The sequence below is a fragment of the Capricornis sumatraensis genome, chromosome 1 (assembly GCF_032405125.1).
Source record: "Capricornis sumatraensis isolate serow.1 chromosome 1, serow.2, whole genome shotgun sequence".
Lineage (NCBI taxonomy): Eukaryota > Metazoa > Chordata > Mammalia > Artiodactyla > Bovidae > Capricornis > Capricornis sumatraensis.
Genome location: NC_091069.1, coordinates 250332901 through 250348400, shown reverse-complemented (window position 1 = coordinate 250348400; position 15500 = coordinate 250332901). Strand labels below are relative to the sequence as shown.

At 58.6% G+C, this 15500-nt stretch overlaps 2 protein-coding genes across 4 annotated transcripts; one reads left to right on the top strand and one right to left on the bottom strand.

The window, feature by feature from the left end:
• Window positions 1–256: 256 nt before the first annotated feature.
• On the bottom strand, window positions 257–579 carry LOC138091381 (UDP-N-acetylglucosamine transferase subunit ALG13-like). Its single transcript, XM_068987178.1, has 2 exons — window positions 570–579; window positions 257–510 (listed from the first exon to the last, which is right to left on the bottom strand). The coding sequence occupies exons 1-2, from the start codon at window positions 577–579 to the stop codon at window positions 257–259; spliced, it is 264 nt and encodes an 87-aa protein (XP_068843279.1).
• A 1311-nt stretch (window positions 580–1890) lies between these two features.
• Window positions 1891–12465, top strand: CFAP410 (cilia and flagella associated protein 410). Of its 3 annotated transcripts, none has more exons than XM_068977132.1 (7): window positions 1891–2019; window positions 3802–3820; window positions 5090–5136; window positions 7730–7959; window positions 8129–8300; window positions 9196–9286; window positions 11433–12465. In XM_068977132.1, exons 1-7 carry the CDS (start codon window positions 1943–1945, stop codon window positions 11562–11564), a joined length of 768 nt encoding a protein of 255 aa, XP_068833233.1. In that variant the 5' UTR covers window positions 1891–1942; the 3' UTR covers window positions 11565–12465. The 3 variants fall into 3 exon arrangements, with proteins under 3 accessions (XP_068833233.1, XP_068833224.1, XP_068833242.1); XM_068977123.1 differs by having other exon boundaries at window positions 9193–9286; XM_068977141.1 differs by lacking the exon at window positions 11433–12465 and adding an exon at window positions 10477–10599 and having other exon boundaries at window positions 9193–9286.
• The last annotated feature ends 3035 nt before the right edge of the window (window positions 12466–15500 follow it).

Below are 15500 nucleotides of genomic sequence, written 5' to 3'. Positions count from 1 at the left end.
TATGTGAATGTTCACAACATATTTCTTTTACTAAAATATGAAGATTAGGAAAAAATCTAATAAACTTGTGAAACTGCAATTAGAATTTAGACCCAAATGCTAACATTCACAAATAAAATTTTCTATACATTCTAAAGATGTAGGAGACTTATTAATTTATATTATTCTATAAACATATACTCTATATTAAACTTGATTTAACCACATTCCAGGGGTTGAATTTGAGGGGTGTTTTAAAGTGTTGAGAGTTTAGTGTTTATTTTTGTAACCCAACAACTTTATCCAAAAATGCAGAAAATTTTTCTGGCTGGCCAGCAGGAAAACATTTCAGTGTTGATAAGTCCATTGACTGTAACAGCCCACGAAGCATGCTGCAGGTACAGTAGAAGAGATGCCCGTCTTTGTGTAGCTGCTTTGCCAATTCCAGTTGATGATTGTTCATCAACCTTTCATTTACAACCACTATAAGTGGCTTTCTTTTCTCCAAAGTCTCCAAACAGCTTCCTGCACCTGCGTGACTAATAACAAGACCTGCTTTCTGAAGGTCTTCCTTCAGTGAATCCTTATACCTGTAAACATCCAGAGTGAATGACTCAGTACTGAATGGTTCAGGTACCACCTTTCCTCTACCTATTTGTAGGACAAGTCGGTTGTAACTGAGGCTCTGGATTATTTGCAGACTGTCATGCGCTAATACACACGCAATGAGGTCGTCAAAGCTGGTGGTCCCTACAGTAACAAAAACCGAGCTGACTCATTTGAGAAGACCTTGATGCTGGGAAAGACTGAAGGCAGGAGGAGAAGGGGACAAGAGAGGATGAGATGGTTGGATGGCATCACTGACTCAATGGACATGAGTTTGAGTAAACTCTGGGAGTTGGTGATGGACAGGGAGGCCTGGTGTGCTGCAGTCCATAGGGTCGCAAAGAGTCGGACACGACTAAGCGACTGAACTGAACTAAACTGAGGAGACCTCAAGGGCAGAGGATCTTACAAACGACAGGCCAAGAATATTACATACCACTTGTGAGGGAGGGAAGAGGCACAAAATCAGACAATGAGGGTGCGCAGAGATCAGGGTGGGGATAACAACAGGATCTTTTCTGAGACTGGGCTGGACAAGCCAAACACAGGACCAGGGTCCAGTGGGAAAGGCGTCCGAGAGGAGGGTGAGTTTGGTCTTGTCACCTCTTAGGTCTGAGATCACGGACACCTGTTTTAAGGTACTTTGCAGCCCAAGCAACCCTTTGATTTCTAAAATGTTTGACTACTTGTGAGGGCTCTGTTACCTTTGACACCTGCCTTCTTTCCTTAAACGCTGAGAGGGAGAGGAATCAGAACTCTCCCTAGAACTCTTCTAGATTTCTCGTTTCAACACTTCAAATCTTCCTAATTCAAGGCAGTTAAGAGAGTTGGTGATGGACAGGGAGGCCTGGCGTGCAGCGGTTCATGGGGTAGCAAAGAGTCGGACACGACTGAGCGACTGAACTGAAAGAGACCATCACTTCTACCTCACCAGCCTCGGGGCCAGGACGGGGACCCGGGGTCGGAGTTCGGGGTTCGGGGTAGGGATGGAGACCCGGCTTAGGATCTGGGACCCGGGTGAGGTCTCTCGTAGCCGACTGGCGCCTCCAATCCGGTCGCTGCAGAGCTACGTCAGAGCCCTGCGTCACCATCACTGCGCACGCGCAGGACTGGGCGAGCGGCTCCAAGCGCTGGTCGGAGCAGGTGGGGGAGGACCCAAGACGCGAGGCGGAAGCCCAAGCGGCCCACTGCACTCGCGCCGGCCCGTCCCCTCAGAGAGGGCCAATGGGCTCTCAGGACGCGCACCTAGCGACGCGGGCTCCGCCCCTTGGAGACGCGCTCAGGCCTGGCCAACATCCGCCGAGGTAGCGAGATTTGAGAGCTTTACTCGGGTCTCGAGTCCTGGCGGCTCGCCGCCATGAAGCTGACGCGGAAGATGGTCCTGTCCCGGGCCAAGGCCTCGGAGCTTCACAGCGTGAGGAAGCTCAACTGCTGGTGAGGACCAGAGGCCAGAGCCCGTCCCCGCGCGTCCTCCCCGCTGCCCGGCAACCCTTCCCCGGACCCCCGCCCTGGGGCATGGCTAGGAAGAGCTTTCTAGAAATGAAGACCCCTGTCCAGAACCTCCGCCCTGGAGCGGGGACCCCTGCCCACCACCTCTTCTCTGGAGCGGGGCCTGCAAGGGCCTGCGGAGGATGCAGAGGGGTTCGGAATCTAGGAGGGGCACCTGGGCCTCACCTTCTTGGCTCATGTCTGGTCCGCCCAGCCTCTCGGAGGTGTTGTATAAGCTCAGGGGGCCTTTGGCAAGACCATTCCAGAATTTTCGTCCCTCCTGACCGGATGGTGTTTCACACACAACTCCAAACCTGCCCTCCTTGCACAGGACAATTGGAATTCCCTTGAAGATTGGCCCTTGGGCTTCTAGATGGCTGTGGTGGGGCAGACAGTCCTCTGTAGAGAGGTGTCTTTTCTGAAATTGCCAGCAGCCCTGGGAGCCAAGCCTGCTGATGAGATGGGAGATCAAGATGGTTAACACCCTTTCTAGGGCAAAGAAGGAAACTGAGGCTCCAAAGTGATGCTTCAGTAAACACTGTTGTAATTGAGCCCTGGGTAGGGATGCGTTGTCCCCAGGGGACTCACTGTCTAGGAGGTAATGGTTAGAGATACAGGTGTTGTGGGGTCAGTGCAGCCTCAAAGACAGGGCGGCCAGGGCTAGCTGAGACAAGGAAGGACCAGGAGTGCTTCTGGAACTCCTGAAAGGTCTGCCCGTGTTCACTGGAGACTCCAAGCAGGGTTCCGAGCGCCTCCGTGCCCTGGACAGTGTAGGTGGCACTCAGCTAGAAGCGGACAGTCCTCCTGCTGGTGTCAAGCAGATTGACTGCAGTGAGATCTGCCTGCTCATATTAGAAGCCTTTCTCTTTGCCCCGCACATCTGGTATTTTGGCCACAGCATTCCTGTCATTTGTTTTCAACAATGCATGCCTTTGTTCTCCCTGAGCAATAAGCCTTCCCCTCGGGAGGGAGGCACAACGACCGCATTTCAGACTTTCTGAAGTGTGTTTCATAAGTCATGAGTTCAGCCTTCGAACTTGTCCTGTTGCAGAGACTCCCTTGTTTATGGATGTTAGAGAATTATCCCTGGGCACAGCAGCCTTGAGAAGGAGTAAGTCTTTGTGTCCTTCAGATGGGGCAGCCTCTGCCACTGCTTAGTCTGAAGAGCAGCCACCGGCATCAAATCGTTTTGTCCAAGATCAACCACGAAATGATTTGGGGCAGCTTTGTCAGTTATCTGGGAAAGTTTTCTTTTACTTTGTCGTTGAAATCATAGACCTTTCTTTTTTTCTCACGTATAGATTCTTTTTTAAAAACTCAGGTATTTAATTTTTGGCTGCGCTGCGCCTTTGTTGCTACATGCAGGTTTTTTCTCTAGTTGTGGCAAGCGGGGGCCGTACACCAGTTGCAATACGCGGGCTTTTCTCATCGCGGGGCTTTCACTTGTTGCGAAGCACGAGCTGTAGGCGCATGGGCTGCAGCTCACAGGCTCTAAAGCACAGGCTCTTTAGTTTCGGTGCACAAGCTTAGTTACATGTGGAATCTTCCCGGACCAGGATGGAAGTCATGTCGCTGGCACTGGCAGGCGGATTCTTATCCACTGTACCACCAGGGGAGTCCAAAGTTGTAAACTCTTAAAGTTTGTAGACGTTTGTCGTTAATTTTTGTTTTTAGTTTTTTTATTCATCTTCGACAAACTAAAAGTACGTATGTCTTTTCTCTCTCCAGGGGCAGCCGTCTCACTGATGTAAGTACCATGCTGGTCATCTCCAAATGGTCCCTGATCCCTGGGAGGAGGGTTAAGTAGACAGACCCACACCCATCCCCATCCAGGCCCCCGTCCATTTGTTACTTTAGCAGCTTTAGTGAGGAAGAACCATGTGTGAAAAGAAGTTCTGTAACCCCAAGTTAATTCCGAAGTCCCTGCACACATCCTCCTGCGGATGAGTAGCAGGCCCCACGGAGGAGGGGGCTGATCCCGGATGCAGACCACTCTCACCTGAGGAAGGGCCCCACGGGCTTGGTTGACTTTAAGGAACAGTGCACTTGGCTTGGCGGAAGGGGTCTTTTTAAAAACTTTTTAATAGATTCTTGGACTTCATCTCCCTAAGGAGGTTCCTCACTTTAGCCCATTCCCTGGTCAGATCCATCTTCACTCCCTGTTCCCGTGGCAGGAAGAGATGAGGGCTGGGCAGGGGCAGAGAGAGGAGCTGGGCGGAGCTGAGTGTCTGTGACTCGGTTTCTTCCCAGTTCCACCCTCCACCCCACCCCTGAGTCCTGGGATGAATGTCTCCAGCTCACACAGAGTGGGGTCCCCAGCAGTTGGTTCTTATCAACTTCTGTTTTGGAACTTGAACTGTACCTATCCTGAAAAGCAAAGTTGGACATGCTGAGTGTCGGAGCCCTCCAGAAAAGCCTGTTGCGCCTGATTCTGTAGCAGCAAAAACACTACTCTGACAGAAAACAGATCCAGTGCAAATGTGAAGCATTCTGACCAGACAGCTTGTTGATGTCAGGAGCCCCCTCTGGCCCCATGCCCACTGTCTGGCAGACAGACAAAACATGTTCGGGGCTCCACTGCTCAACAGCCTTACAGGTTCCGGGTCTTCATGGACCAGTTTGTGCCCCACTGCCGCTTTCCCCTAAGTCAGTGTTAACGTGTTCTCAGGTCTAGTTTTGAGCCTGTCTCCGTATCAGAACAGCTCTGTTGGTAAGAAGGGGCTTCTGTCCTCTCCTTGGATGTCAGGGACAGTAGAGAGAAAGGCTTTCTGTCCATTGAGGTCTCCTCACTGAGGTCCTTTGAGGATATCTACAATTAGGAATGCCCCATCTCGATGGCTGGCAGCATTTGGTGGCCCTGTGTGTTCCTAGTCAGGGGAAGGGGAAGGCTCCTCCGCTTGGGCCCTTGTCAGGGGGTGGGCAGCAGCTCCCCCTGGGTTCTTTCGGCTGCTGGAGAGATGTGATGTCACATGCCAGCATCCTGTGATGTTTGCAGTCATGTTCTTTTCCTTCATAGATCTCCATATGCCGGGAAATGCCCAGCCTGGAAGTGATCACCCTCAGGTACCGAACCCTGGCTCGCCACCCCTCCTAAGTCACCGGGGCTGGAAGATGAGAGTGTCCAGATCAGGGCTCAATAACCTGAATAACTGATTATCCTTTGATAACTCCCAACCGTGGTCTGGGAGGCCTGCTTCTGCAGGCCACACCAAGGTAGCACCAGGGCTTGGCTACTCCTTAGCTCGGCCCTCCTTCCTGGAGAGCACCCAGGCCTCCCCCGGAGCTTGCCCCGCCCATCCCGGGGTCATGGGGAGCCACCCCAGGGTGGCTGTGTCTGTCCCAGCGCCCCCAGTGTCAGCCTTGTCTCCCTCCTGGTTCCGTCAGTGCCCGGAGCTCTGCCAACTCCCTGCACTGCATGGTCTGTCCTTGATAATAGTTACTTTTCCAGGGTGATACACCTTTTAACAGACTAAGGAAACCTTGAGTGAGCCAAATGCTGCCTTTGAGGCTCTGGGCTCTGGGTAGGGTGGGGGCATTTGGAAGGTGAGGGAAGGAGGAAGTCTCTCGCCACCTGAACTCTGACCCACCCACTCTGGGTCTGGGGAGGAGGCTGCCCCTGCAGATGTTGGAGTGCTTTCTGCAGGTCCCTATGTGTAAACCTTGTGGAGATTGAAGTGCTGCAATGAAGCCTAACTCCTTGCTTCAACAGCTCAGAAGGTCTCAGGACTCGCCCTGCATGTGAGGTTGTGTGGGGTCGCAGGCCCTGGGTCCCATGCAGGTCCTGAGACTTAACTTCCTCGTCACACTGGCCACCCTGTCCTTCCTGACCCGTCTGTTCTTTGTGCCTTCGGCAGTCACCCTGCGTGCCTTCTGCCACCCACCTTGTGCTCACCCACGCCCGGCCCTGACCCGACAGGCTGGGGCTGGCACCTGCTTGCAGGATAAAGGAATGAATGAAGGAGTGGGCCCGGAGCCCTCCTCCCTGCCTGGGCCCAGCTCGGCCCTTGTGCCTCAGCGTCCCCGGCTGTAAGACAGTGACTGTAGAGGTGGGGTCGAGGAGGAATGGATGCAGTGGGGAAGACGGAGCAGCCAGTGTGTGCAAGCGCCTGGCATCCGCTGTCACTTACCTGTCATGATCGTCAGTGAAGCTGTCAGGGGGATGTGCGTCTAGAAGGCCTTACCTGACAAAAAAGGCCTTACCTTTCAGTCCCCAAATAGTAGGAAACTTGGAGCAGGTGTGGACTTAACCGCATCTCTGCCGAGCGCTATCTGAGGGCTCTGGGGCAAGTCCCCAGCCTCTGAGCCCAAGGCCCCTCGTACTGCAGGGGTTCTCATCGCTGCGGCCCGAAGAGGGACGGTGCCCGGGGCTGTGGCCTGGGCTCCTAGCCTTTCTGGAACTGGGCCCCCCGCGGCTAAGCCACTGACCCCAGGCCGCTGGGTGGCAGTCCTGTGCAATGACATCGTTTTGGTTTGGTCTCAGTGCCTGTGGGTGGGAAGGCTTAGTCGGATCTGGCTGCTCTAACGGGATTTCACAGGTATTTGTCCCTCATAGTTCGGAGTCCACAAGCCCAAGGCCAGTGTCTGGTGAGGGCGCCCTGTGTCCTCACCTGGCAGAAGGTTCAGACAGCTCTGGGGGTCCGTTTCATAAGGGCGCTGGCCCCACTCATGGGGGCCCCGCCTCCTCACATCACCACACTGGGGGTCAGGATCTCAACATGTGGATCTGGGGACACAGTTGGTCTATAGCAATAGCAGCCACAGCCCAGTGGTCAAAGAGGGGTCTCTCGGCCCCTGCCAGCTCAAGCCCTCGACCTCAAGCCTCCACCCCAACAGCCTGTGTGGCTCCCCCATCGCGAGGATCCCAGAGCCTGGGTTCACTTGTGCTGAGACGGTGGCACCCTTGTCCCGCTGCTTCGGTGACAGTGTTGGGTGTGGTGGGAGTGACCCTCGGGATGAGTGAGGACGTCCCTGCCCTGCCCAGCCCAGCCCAGCATCCAACAGAGTGGTCCAGACAGTCTGGCAGGACGGGCAGGTCCCCCCCCTGGCCTGAGGCTTATGGTCAGCCACCCTCTCAAACTGAGCCTGCATTCATGGCTGGTCTATCTGGGTGTGCAGGAGGTGACCCTGCTCTGTAGGCTCAAACCTGCAGGTCTCTGCCTGGTGTCTGGATGATTTCCTCTTTCCGGTTCACTCAGTTTAATTCTGTAGTTAATTCTTTCGTGAACATGGGGTTTGGAAGTTCAGTGCTCAGGTCTTGGTCGTGTGGGGTTTGAGTGGGCTTGCTTAGGTTCATCGTGGGTTTTCCTGGCTACTGCCCATTTTGGGCTCACTGGTGTGTCCCATGGAGTCCTCAGTCCCTTGTCCTGTCAGGGGGAGGACTCCCACCCCGACATGGACTCCCACCCCAACATGGACTCCCACCCCGACATGGACTCCCACCCCGACATGGACTCCCACCCCGACATGGACACCTCGCAGCCTCAGCAGAGTAGGGGCTGCCGCTCCCACTGCAGCTGGAGGGTGAAACTTTCTCTTGGGCCTAGGGGCTTCCTTGTCCTCCACCCTAAGGCGAGGGCAGATGGGCACCAGCCGGCAGCGCTTGTCTGCATGGTGGGATGGGGGCCCCGGACCGGTGCTGACAGCCACATCCACACAGCGTCAACAGCATCTCCAGCCTGGAGCCCGTGAGCTGCTGCCGGCAGTTGAGCGAGCTGTACCTGCGCAAGAACCGCATCCCCAGCCTCGCAGAGCTCGTCCACCTGAAGGGCCTCCCGCGCCTGCGAGTGCTCTGGCTGGCCGAGAACCCCTGCTGTGGCACTTGCCCCCACCTCTACCGCATGACTGTCCTGCGCACCCTGCCGCAGCTGCAGAAGCTGGACAACCAGGGTGGGTGCCCTTACATCCCCCCACCCCATCACAGGTGCCCGAGAGGCCGGCCTCCTGAGGGCTGAGCCACCTCTCCGAAGGGGACCAGGCTGAGCCGAGGGGACAGCCAGGCTGGGCCGGGTGGGCTCATGTGCAGTGAGGCCACTGATGCTTCTGCACCACCCCCCAGCTGTGACAGAGGAAGAGGTGTCCCGGGCGCTGATGGAGGGAGAGGAGGTCACAGCCCCCAGCAGAGAGGACTTGGGGAACGGCCCACCCGAGCTGTCCTACACCCTGAGTGCTGTGGACGCCGCCACTGAGACAACACAGGATCCTCTGAGCCTCGGCGAGGGGGAGGCCAGGTGTGGTCCGTGGGCCTCCCCAGCCCTCCCGCGACTGCACTTCTGGGACTGGGGGTGGGGGTGGTGTGCTTGTTTCTGGTCTGGCTCTGGGCCCCAGCCTGGTGTCAGCCGCATGGCTGAGAGAAGGCCCAGGGCAGGGAGCTCGTGCCAAGGGCAAGACCAGCCCTCCTGGGGAGCAGTGGACTCGGGTGGTGGAGGTATGGGGCCAGCTGCGCGGGAGGGAAGCCCTGTGGCCCTGGCTACGTGAGCCACTGGTCACGAGTCCTGGGGATGGCAGGGCATGCAGGCCGGGGAAGGGCCCTTTCTGACCCACAGGGTACCTCAGCTGATGGATGTTTGAGGGCAGAAACTGGACGTAAGGAACATGGTGAAGACCATTGTTCTCAGTGGGGCCCAGGCCAGACATCCACCCGCAAATGAGGGCTACCTGCTGGCTCTCCCGCAGCATGGGAGGAGGGCACGTGGCTGTCCTGTGGCGTGGTGGGAGGGCGGCGTGGCTGTCCCTCGGCATGGGGAGAGAGCGCGTGGCTGTCCCGCTGCGTGGCGGGAGGGGCGTGGCTGTCGCCTGGCAGCGCCAGCTGCAGGCCCCCCTCCATGTGCGGGCTCTCATGTGGTGTGTGTCAGTGCCCCCATCCTGTGTGAGCTCCAGGGGGAGGGAGGTGACCCCGGGGCTGAGAGAAGTCGTGCTGCCCCACGCCCCTGTCCACTGCTCCGGGCCCCCAGAAGCAGAGTCTGGAGTGGCGGTTTCCCTGCAGATAGGTAGGGTCTGCTTTTAGGAGTCTTTTCCTCCCTGTGCCCTGGGGCGCCAGGCCCAGACCCACAGATGTGTGAATAGCGAGGGCTGGGCTCCAGTCGCCTCAGGTCTCATGCCCCGCTGTCTTCCTCCTGCCAGCAGTGACCAGGGGCAGCTTGGCCTGAAGCCCACCCCCCGGGACCGGTTTCCTCCGTTCTCACAGCGGGAGGCCGCAAGCAGTCGCACCAGCAGGGTGAGTGTGATGAGGCCGCCTGGTGGGAGGTGGCCCCGGTTCTCCCTCACCAGAGTGTGGACACTGGGGGCTGAGAGCTGAGGGACAGGGCTGGAGACACTGCAGTGAAGCACATAGCCAGGCCCCAGGGGGCGGGAAGCCGGCCATCCGGGTCCAGTGTCATGTCCAGATCTAAGCTGGCAGGACATGGCAAGCAGAGAGCGGGTGCCTGTGTGGGTGGTGGGGTCCCCAGCGCAGGGGCCTGTGCTGAGGGTGGTCCTGGTGGCTGGGAAGGTCACCGTGGCAGTGCTCAACCTGGAGAGATTGCTGCTTGGGAAGAGCCCTCCTGCCTGCTGTCGGAAGTGGGGATGTTCCAGCAGGGGCGGGGGCAGGGGCAGAGCAGTGTCCCTGTGTGGGGACCACGCAGCGGGCCCCCGGGCTCCACAGGCTTCCCTGTGAGGATCACGGGTGTTGGCTGAACACAGGTCACGTGGGCGGCGGGGGTACATCAGTGAAGACCAGCTCCTTCCAGGGTCTCCTCCATCTGCTGCTCGAGTCACTGTGGCTTGGGCCTGGGCTTGTCCCTGCTCATGGGCCACCCTACCCCCGAAGGGCGGAGCCATCTGTCCCTCTGTGTCCTCTGGCTGGCACAGCAGCTTCCCTGTGTGCCCCTTCCCGCCAGCAGGTTCGGAGTCATCCCCTGACCCGGTCTTTGGCAGGGAGAACTTGGAGGGGACCTCGCCACCTGGGCACAGGGGGAGGGAGCTGTCTGAACAGGACTGGGGTCTGTGGGGGTGGACGGGACCCCCTGGCACCTGCTCCAGCCTTTGATCGGCCTGACCCATGCCATAGGGTGCGGTGGGCTCACAAAGGCTGGCGCCACGTCCAAGCAGGGCTGCCCGAAGCCACAGCAGGGCCTCCCTCACTCATTTGTGCAGTGACAACTTGAAATGGGCGCAGAGTTCACCAGAGGTACAGAGGTGAACACACTGAGGCCCTGTCCCCACCAGAAGGCGTCCCCCAAAGGCTGCAGTAGGTGTGACTGCGGGCCGAAGGCCGGTCCAAAGAGCAGTCAGTGGGCCTGTGGCCAGTCTCCCTCACCCGGCCCCGCCCCAGTGGGCCACTGCCCCCTGGGACCACAGCCTGCTCTTCCGAGAGGTGGCTGTGTGGGACAGCTCCGGGTCCCTGCACACACCTTCCACACGTTTCAGGAGGAGCCCAAGGTGTGTACTGTCGTCGGTGGCAGGTCTGCCCAGCGGCTGGGCTGAGGCCAGGAGCTCCCACCCCACCCCCGTGGCAGGGCCTCTGCCGAGGAGAGTGGACCAGGGACTGAAGGTACTGGTTCAACTCCGTGCCTGCCACAGATACATACAAAAGACTATCACACCTGCTCAAACAAGATGCTTGCTCTGAAAGCAGAGGACAGAAGGGTCTGGCCCTGCTTCCAGGGGTCCCTGTGGTCACCCAGGCTGGGTGACCCTGAGGCATCCAGCCCCCCACAAGCTTCTGAGTGCAGGTGCTGGTGGCCAGGAAGACCTGGGGACACAGGGAGCTAGCGAGATTTGAGGGAGCAGGAGCCTTAGGGCGTTGCAGAGGCCAGGGGCCAGCATCCCAAGCGTGCCCACATGGGCCACGTGCTCTGGCTTGTGGCCATCCCTCCAGTCATCCCACAAGAAGGATCAGCTCAAGTAGCCCCTTCGTGTACAATCCTTCCCGGATTTTCCCAGTAGACATGGCGTTTCTCTGCTCAAATGCGGATGGGACTCGGGTGTGGTCGTGTGGACGTGTGTGCGCATCACACACTACGCATGCGCATTTGAACACACATTCCTGAGCACCTGCTTCTGGTCTCTGCTCCATCGGTGACCAGCTGTGTGATGAGGGCCCCTTACTCAGCCTCTCTGGGCCTCGGGGCTGTGAGCAGGAGGTGAGTCAGTTCGTAGGAAGTCCCTGCAGGCGGCGAGCGCTGTACAGCAGCCATGGCCACAGCTTCCATCCGCCCAGGTCTGTCTGGAAGGCTGCCCCCCGAAGGCTGTGCTCTGGGTGTGTGTCTGTGTCTCTGTGTCTGTGTGTGTGTATGTGTGTGTGTGTGCGCGTGCGTGTGTGTGTGGTGTGGGTGGCCCAGCGTCACAGGCATGGCGCTCAGGCAGTGACTCTCTGTCCCCAGAACAACATCCTGACGGCCATCCTGATGCTGCTGCGAGAGCTGGACGTTGAGGGACTAGAGGCCGTCCACCAGACTGTGGTCAGCCGGCTCCAGGCCCTGCACAAGCAGGAGTTGCAGGAGGACATGGAGTGACCCCAGTCCAGTGGGACCCTGCGCTGAAGCCCAATGTCTTCCCGAACCTGGAAAGGGGGCTCCCAGCCGCAGCCTCTGCAGGCCAACCCCAGGCTGAGCCCAGACACAGGGCTGCATCCTTGGGAAGCCGGGCTCTTGTTGCAGACGGCGCCCAGCAGGGGCAGGAAAGGCTGCCGGGCAGACTGCCCTGCGCCTCTGCTGGGAGGGTCGTGGCTGGGTGCCTCCTGTCTCCCAGGACCACCTTGGTGTGGCTCCTCCTCGGGGTGGGCTTTGCAGCCGTCCTAATAAATGCTCTCCCGAAGTCTGGTGTGGGAGCAGGCGTGTCCTCCATGACAGGTTCACTCTTGTTAAGGTGACGGCATTGCTCACGTGTTTTCTCCATGCCAGTTGTGACTCGGTCATGGGATGGATTTCTGTCAACCGCAGCGAACTTCCAGAATGAAGGCAGCCGTAGGGACAGGCCGCCTGCCACCTCCAGGACGTTTTGTCTGCAGAGCACTTTGTGCCCCTTGTCGAGAGCCCCACACGACGGGTCTGTGCTGCCCCTGCATGAGGGGCTGGACGACGGGGACCCAGTCAGAAGTAGCAGCTGTACGGGAAGGGACAGCTTCTGGAAACCATGCCTTAGGTTTTCTTCCGTTGGGAAGCGTCGCTGGCAGGGAAGCCGCAGTCCCGGGGGCTGTCCTGGGGCCACAGTGCAGGGGGAGGAGGGGCCATCTGAGCCGTTAGGGAGCACCTGCCTGTTCTTCCTGGGGTGGAAGTGGCAGGTGCTGGTGTCCAGTGGGAGCTAAGGGTGCACAGACCCAAGGGGGGCTGGCTGAGCACCTGGAAGACCCCTGACTCTGGGAAGAGGGAGCTGCACCCACTGAGGCTTTGTCTCCCCTGGGAGCCCCGGGGAAGGCGTGGTTTATCTGTGGGGCTCCCTGTAGTTCTCAGGGCAGGGGTGGGCTCTGGCCTTGGGAAGTGGGGACTCGCCACGTGGGGGCATCCAGAACGGATGGCCTCTGCTGTGCACGTGCCTTCTCCTGTAATTATGAGATGTTGGATGCTCCCAATAAAGTCCATCCTGGTGAGAACAAGCTGGGTGTGTTTGTGTGATATTAACACCCTCCCTCTCCCCACCCACTGGGCACCGCTCACACCCACCACCCCAGCCCCACGCCCTGGTACACCTCAGTCAGGGGCCCTTGACTTGCACCATGGTTGGAATGAATACCTGCCTCAGCCCCTTGACTCTTCATCACCCCCACATCCCACCTTCTCTGACTCCCTAGTCAGGGCTTCCCGTCAATTTACTGGGTCCCACTCACAGCCACCTGCCTACTCAGTGCCCTTTTGAAGCCCTCAGCCTGGACTGAGGACAAAGCGCTTTTACCCCTGGCCTGGACTCCAGGCCTCCGATCTGTAATGTTCACGTCACAGCCCCTACTCTGAGCTTGTCCCCAGGTGACACTGAGAGCAGGGTTTCTGAGCAAAGCAGGTGTTGGCATTACACCCTGTGTGTGTGTCCTGCGAGTCCCAGTTATGGAGGGGAGGGCTGAGACCCAAGAGGGCACGTTCATCTGAAGTGCTCGTCAGTGTCGCCGAAGGTCAGCCACGCACCACACGCTCCCTGTGAGCTGCTGCGCAGGAACGAGGGCAGTCACTATCTCAGACCCCACCTCGGGGTCCACCAAGCCAGTTGCTAGCATGCTGCATGGAGGGCCCAGCACTCATCTGGCAGGACCGCTGGGGCCTGGGCCTGACCTGGCTAAGGCACTGACTGGGCCAGGACACAGTGCAGCCAGAGCCAGGGGATGGCTGGTGTCCCCCCACCAAAGCCTCCCACGTGGAGGTGACCACATCTCAGACTGCCAGGTGGGCGGGGACCCCGAGAGCCCCTACAGCACAATTTTGAGCTGCAGCCCCTCCCTCTACCCTGCCCCACCCCCACAGTGAGTCAGAAGGGGAGCTCTGAGTTCTGGGGAGACACTCTCAGGGTGCCCTCTGATCGTGTTGACTGGGAGCTCCTTCCAGAAGGAGCAGGAGGGAACAAGCCTTCCAGGGGCCACTGACCCACCATGTCCCCAAGCCCAGGGCTGTTCTGTTTGCAGGAGGATGCTGGGCCACCCTCTGATAGTCATTCCCTGGGGCAGCATTCATGGATGCCTCCGTCCCTGAGCCTGTGGGATACTCACAGGTCCCATCTTGTCTGGGAAACCAGACAAGAAACAAGGGGCCCTGCTGCCAGCATCCTCCCAGGACAGTGGTTCTCCAGGGTGCTGTGAATGGACACGGGCTCCAGGGTGTTCCTGGGAAGCCTGTGGTTCCAAAGGGACCCGCCAAAGCCTGGGAGGACCTGGGTATGCCGTGCAGGCAAGATGTGACCGTGGCATCTCCTCGGGCCCAGAAGAGTGCCAGCCCAGCTGGGAGTGGCAGTGCACGGTGGCCTGGTTGAGTGAGGCCAACAGTACTGCCAGGATGAGAGTCGCGCCTGCCCTGTCCTCCTCAGCTGGGGCACATGGGCATGTGGGACCCCGAGCTGGGTTTGCACTCTGCTGTCACCGACCCGAGAGTCTTCATGCTTGTTCAACAAGGGGCCTGCTCCCTGGGAAGTCGGTGTCTTTCTGCTTCGGCACTTTTGACATTTAGGAAAAAGCACTGTTTCTGCATAAAGGCAAAACTGCCCATCACAGCATCATGCAAGAAAGGTGGGCGGCCACGGCTCGGCCTGAGGAGCCCCACAGATACCCCTCCCCCTCCTCAGGGACTGGTGGGTGGGGCAGGGTTGAAGAGACAAACCTGTGAACCTTGGCCAGGCCGGGGGTGTAGTGTCTGCATCAACACTTCCTCAAGATGTCAACAAGTAGGAAAGCCAAGACTGCCACTCACCGCCCCCACACACCCAGTGGGCAGGACTGCTGGACCCCGACGGGTGGGTACCCCAACTCCACCATCAGACCGAGACAGACACTGCCTGTGGCCTTGATGTCCCCTGGCCAGACTCTCTGGAGCCTGCAACAGAGTCTGAGGGCCTCCCCCGCCCCCTGCACTTAGGCCCTCAGAGGAGGTTCCTCCCAATGCCCCGTCAGAGTGCACCTGCACAGGAGCCTCTGGAACGATCATCCAGAAACACTCCAGCACCTGCTGAGCCTGCCACTGGCAGAATTACAGAGAAGGGCTCCAGTTAAACTTGCTGCACAAACGTCTACTTCGGTGGATGCTGTTCAAATTTCCATCACCCCCGCAAGAATGACTCATGGGCTGCCTTCCCTGGAAGCCTCGTGGAAATAGCAGGGTTTGGTAGGGCCTGAAATAATAGTCTTCACATCGTAAGAAAGAGCTCAAGACCGCTGAGAGAGAAAAACGATGCACTTGGAGTCCCGTGGGTCCCAGAGCCTTTCCTGGCTGCCTCCCCAGTGGGCACCAGGCTCAGGGAGGGGATGTGGCTTGTGGAGAGCTGCCCTGGGCCTGGGGGCAGCTGTCAGTGTTGAGAGGGGCTCTGGGTTCAAACGCTCCCCTCCCTTCCCAGCAGGGTGGCCCTAGACCAAGGGGGCTGAGCAGGAGTTGTGGGCACCAGGGGTTCAGGCTGCTTCCCAAGGCAGGTAGGGTGATTGCCCCTGCTCTCTGGACCACGTGGACACCTGCCCAGCACCTCTGTGTGCAGCAGACCTCACTCAGCCCCTCCCAGGCCCTTCCTCAGCCTCAGGCAGCCAGAGGGTGATGTGTGACCTCTGGCTCACCCTGCTCTTGGGCCCGCAGCTCCTCCATCAGCTGTGTCCCCTGCGGCGTGTCCTTGGCCGTACACACCACCCCACCCTGTTCTGAGAAACTGCAGCACACACACTCCCCTGCAAGTGAGGCCCATGCTTGTTGTCTGGGGGAGGGGGCTGGATTCTCCGGTGCCCCAAGGTCCTGACCCCTGGTGTGTCCACCAGACAAGACCCCACCCCTAAG

Bases quoted from the DNA above. Each gene is read 5' to 3' on its own strand.
- CFAP410 (XM_068977123.1), top strand. From the start codon at position 1,943: ATGAAGCTGACGCGGAAGATGGTCCTGTCCCGGGCCAAGGCCTCGGAG. The intron at 7,960-8,128 runs GTGGGTGCCCTT...ACCACCCCCCAG, and splicing joins GCAGAAGCTGGACAACCAGG to CTGTGACAGAGGAAGAGGTG. The intron at 8,301-9,192 runs GTGTGGTCCGTG...TCCTCCTGCCAG, and splicing joins CTCGGCGAGGGGGAGGCCAG to CAGTGACCAGGGGCAGCTTG.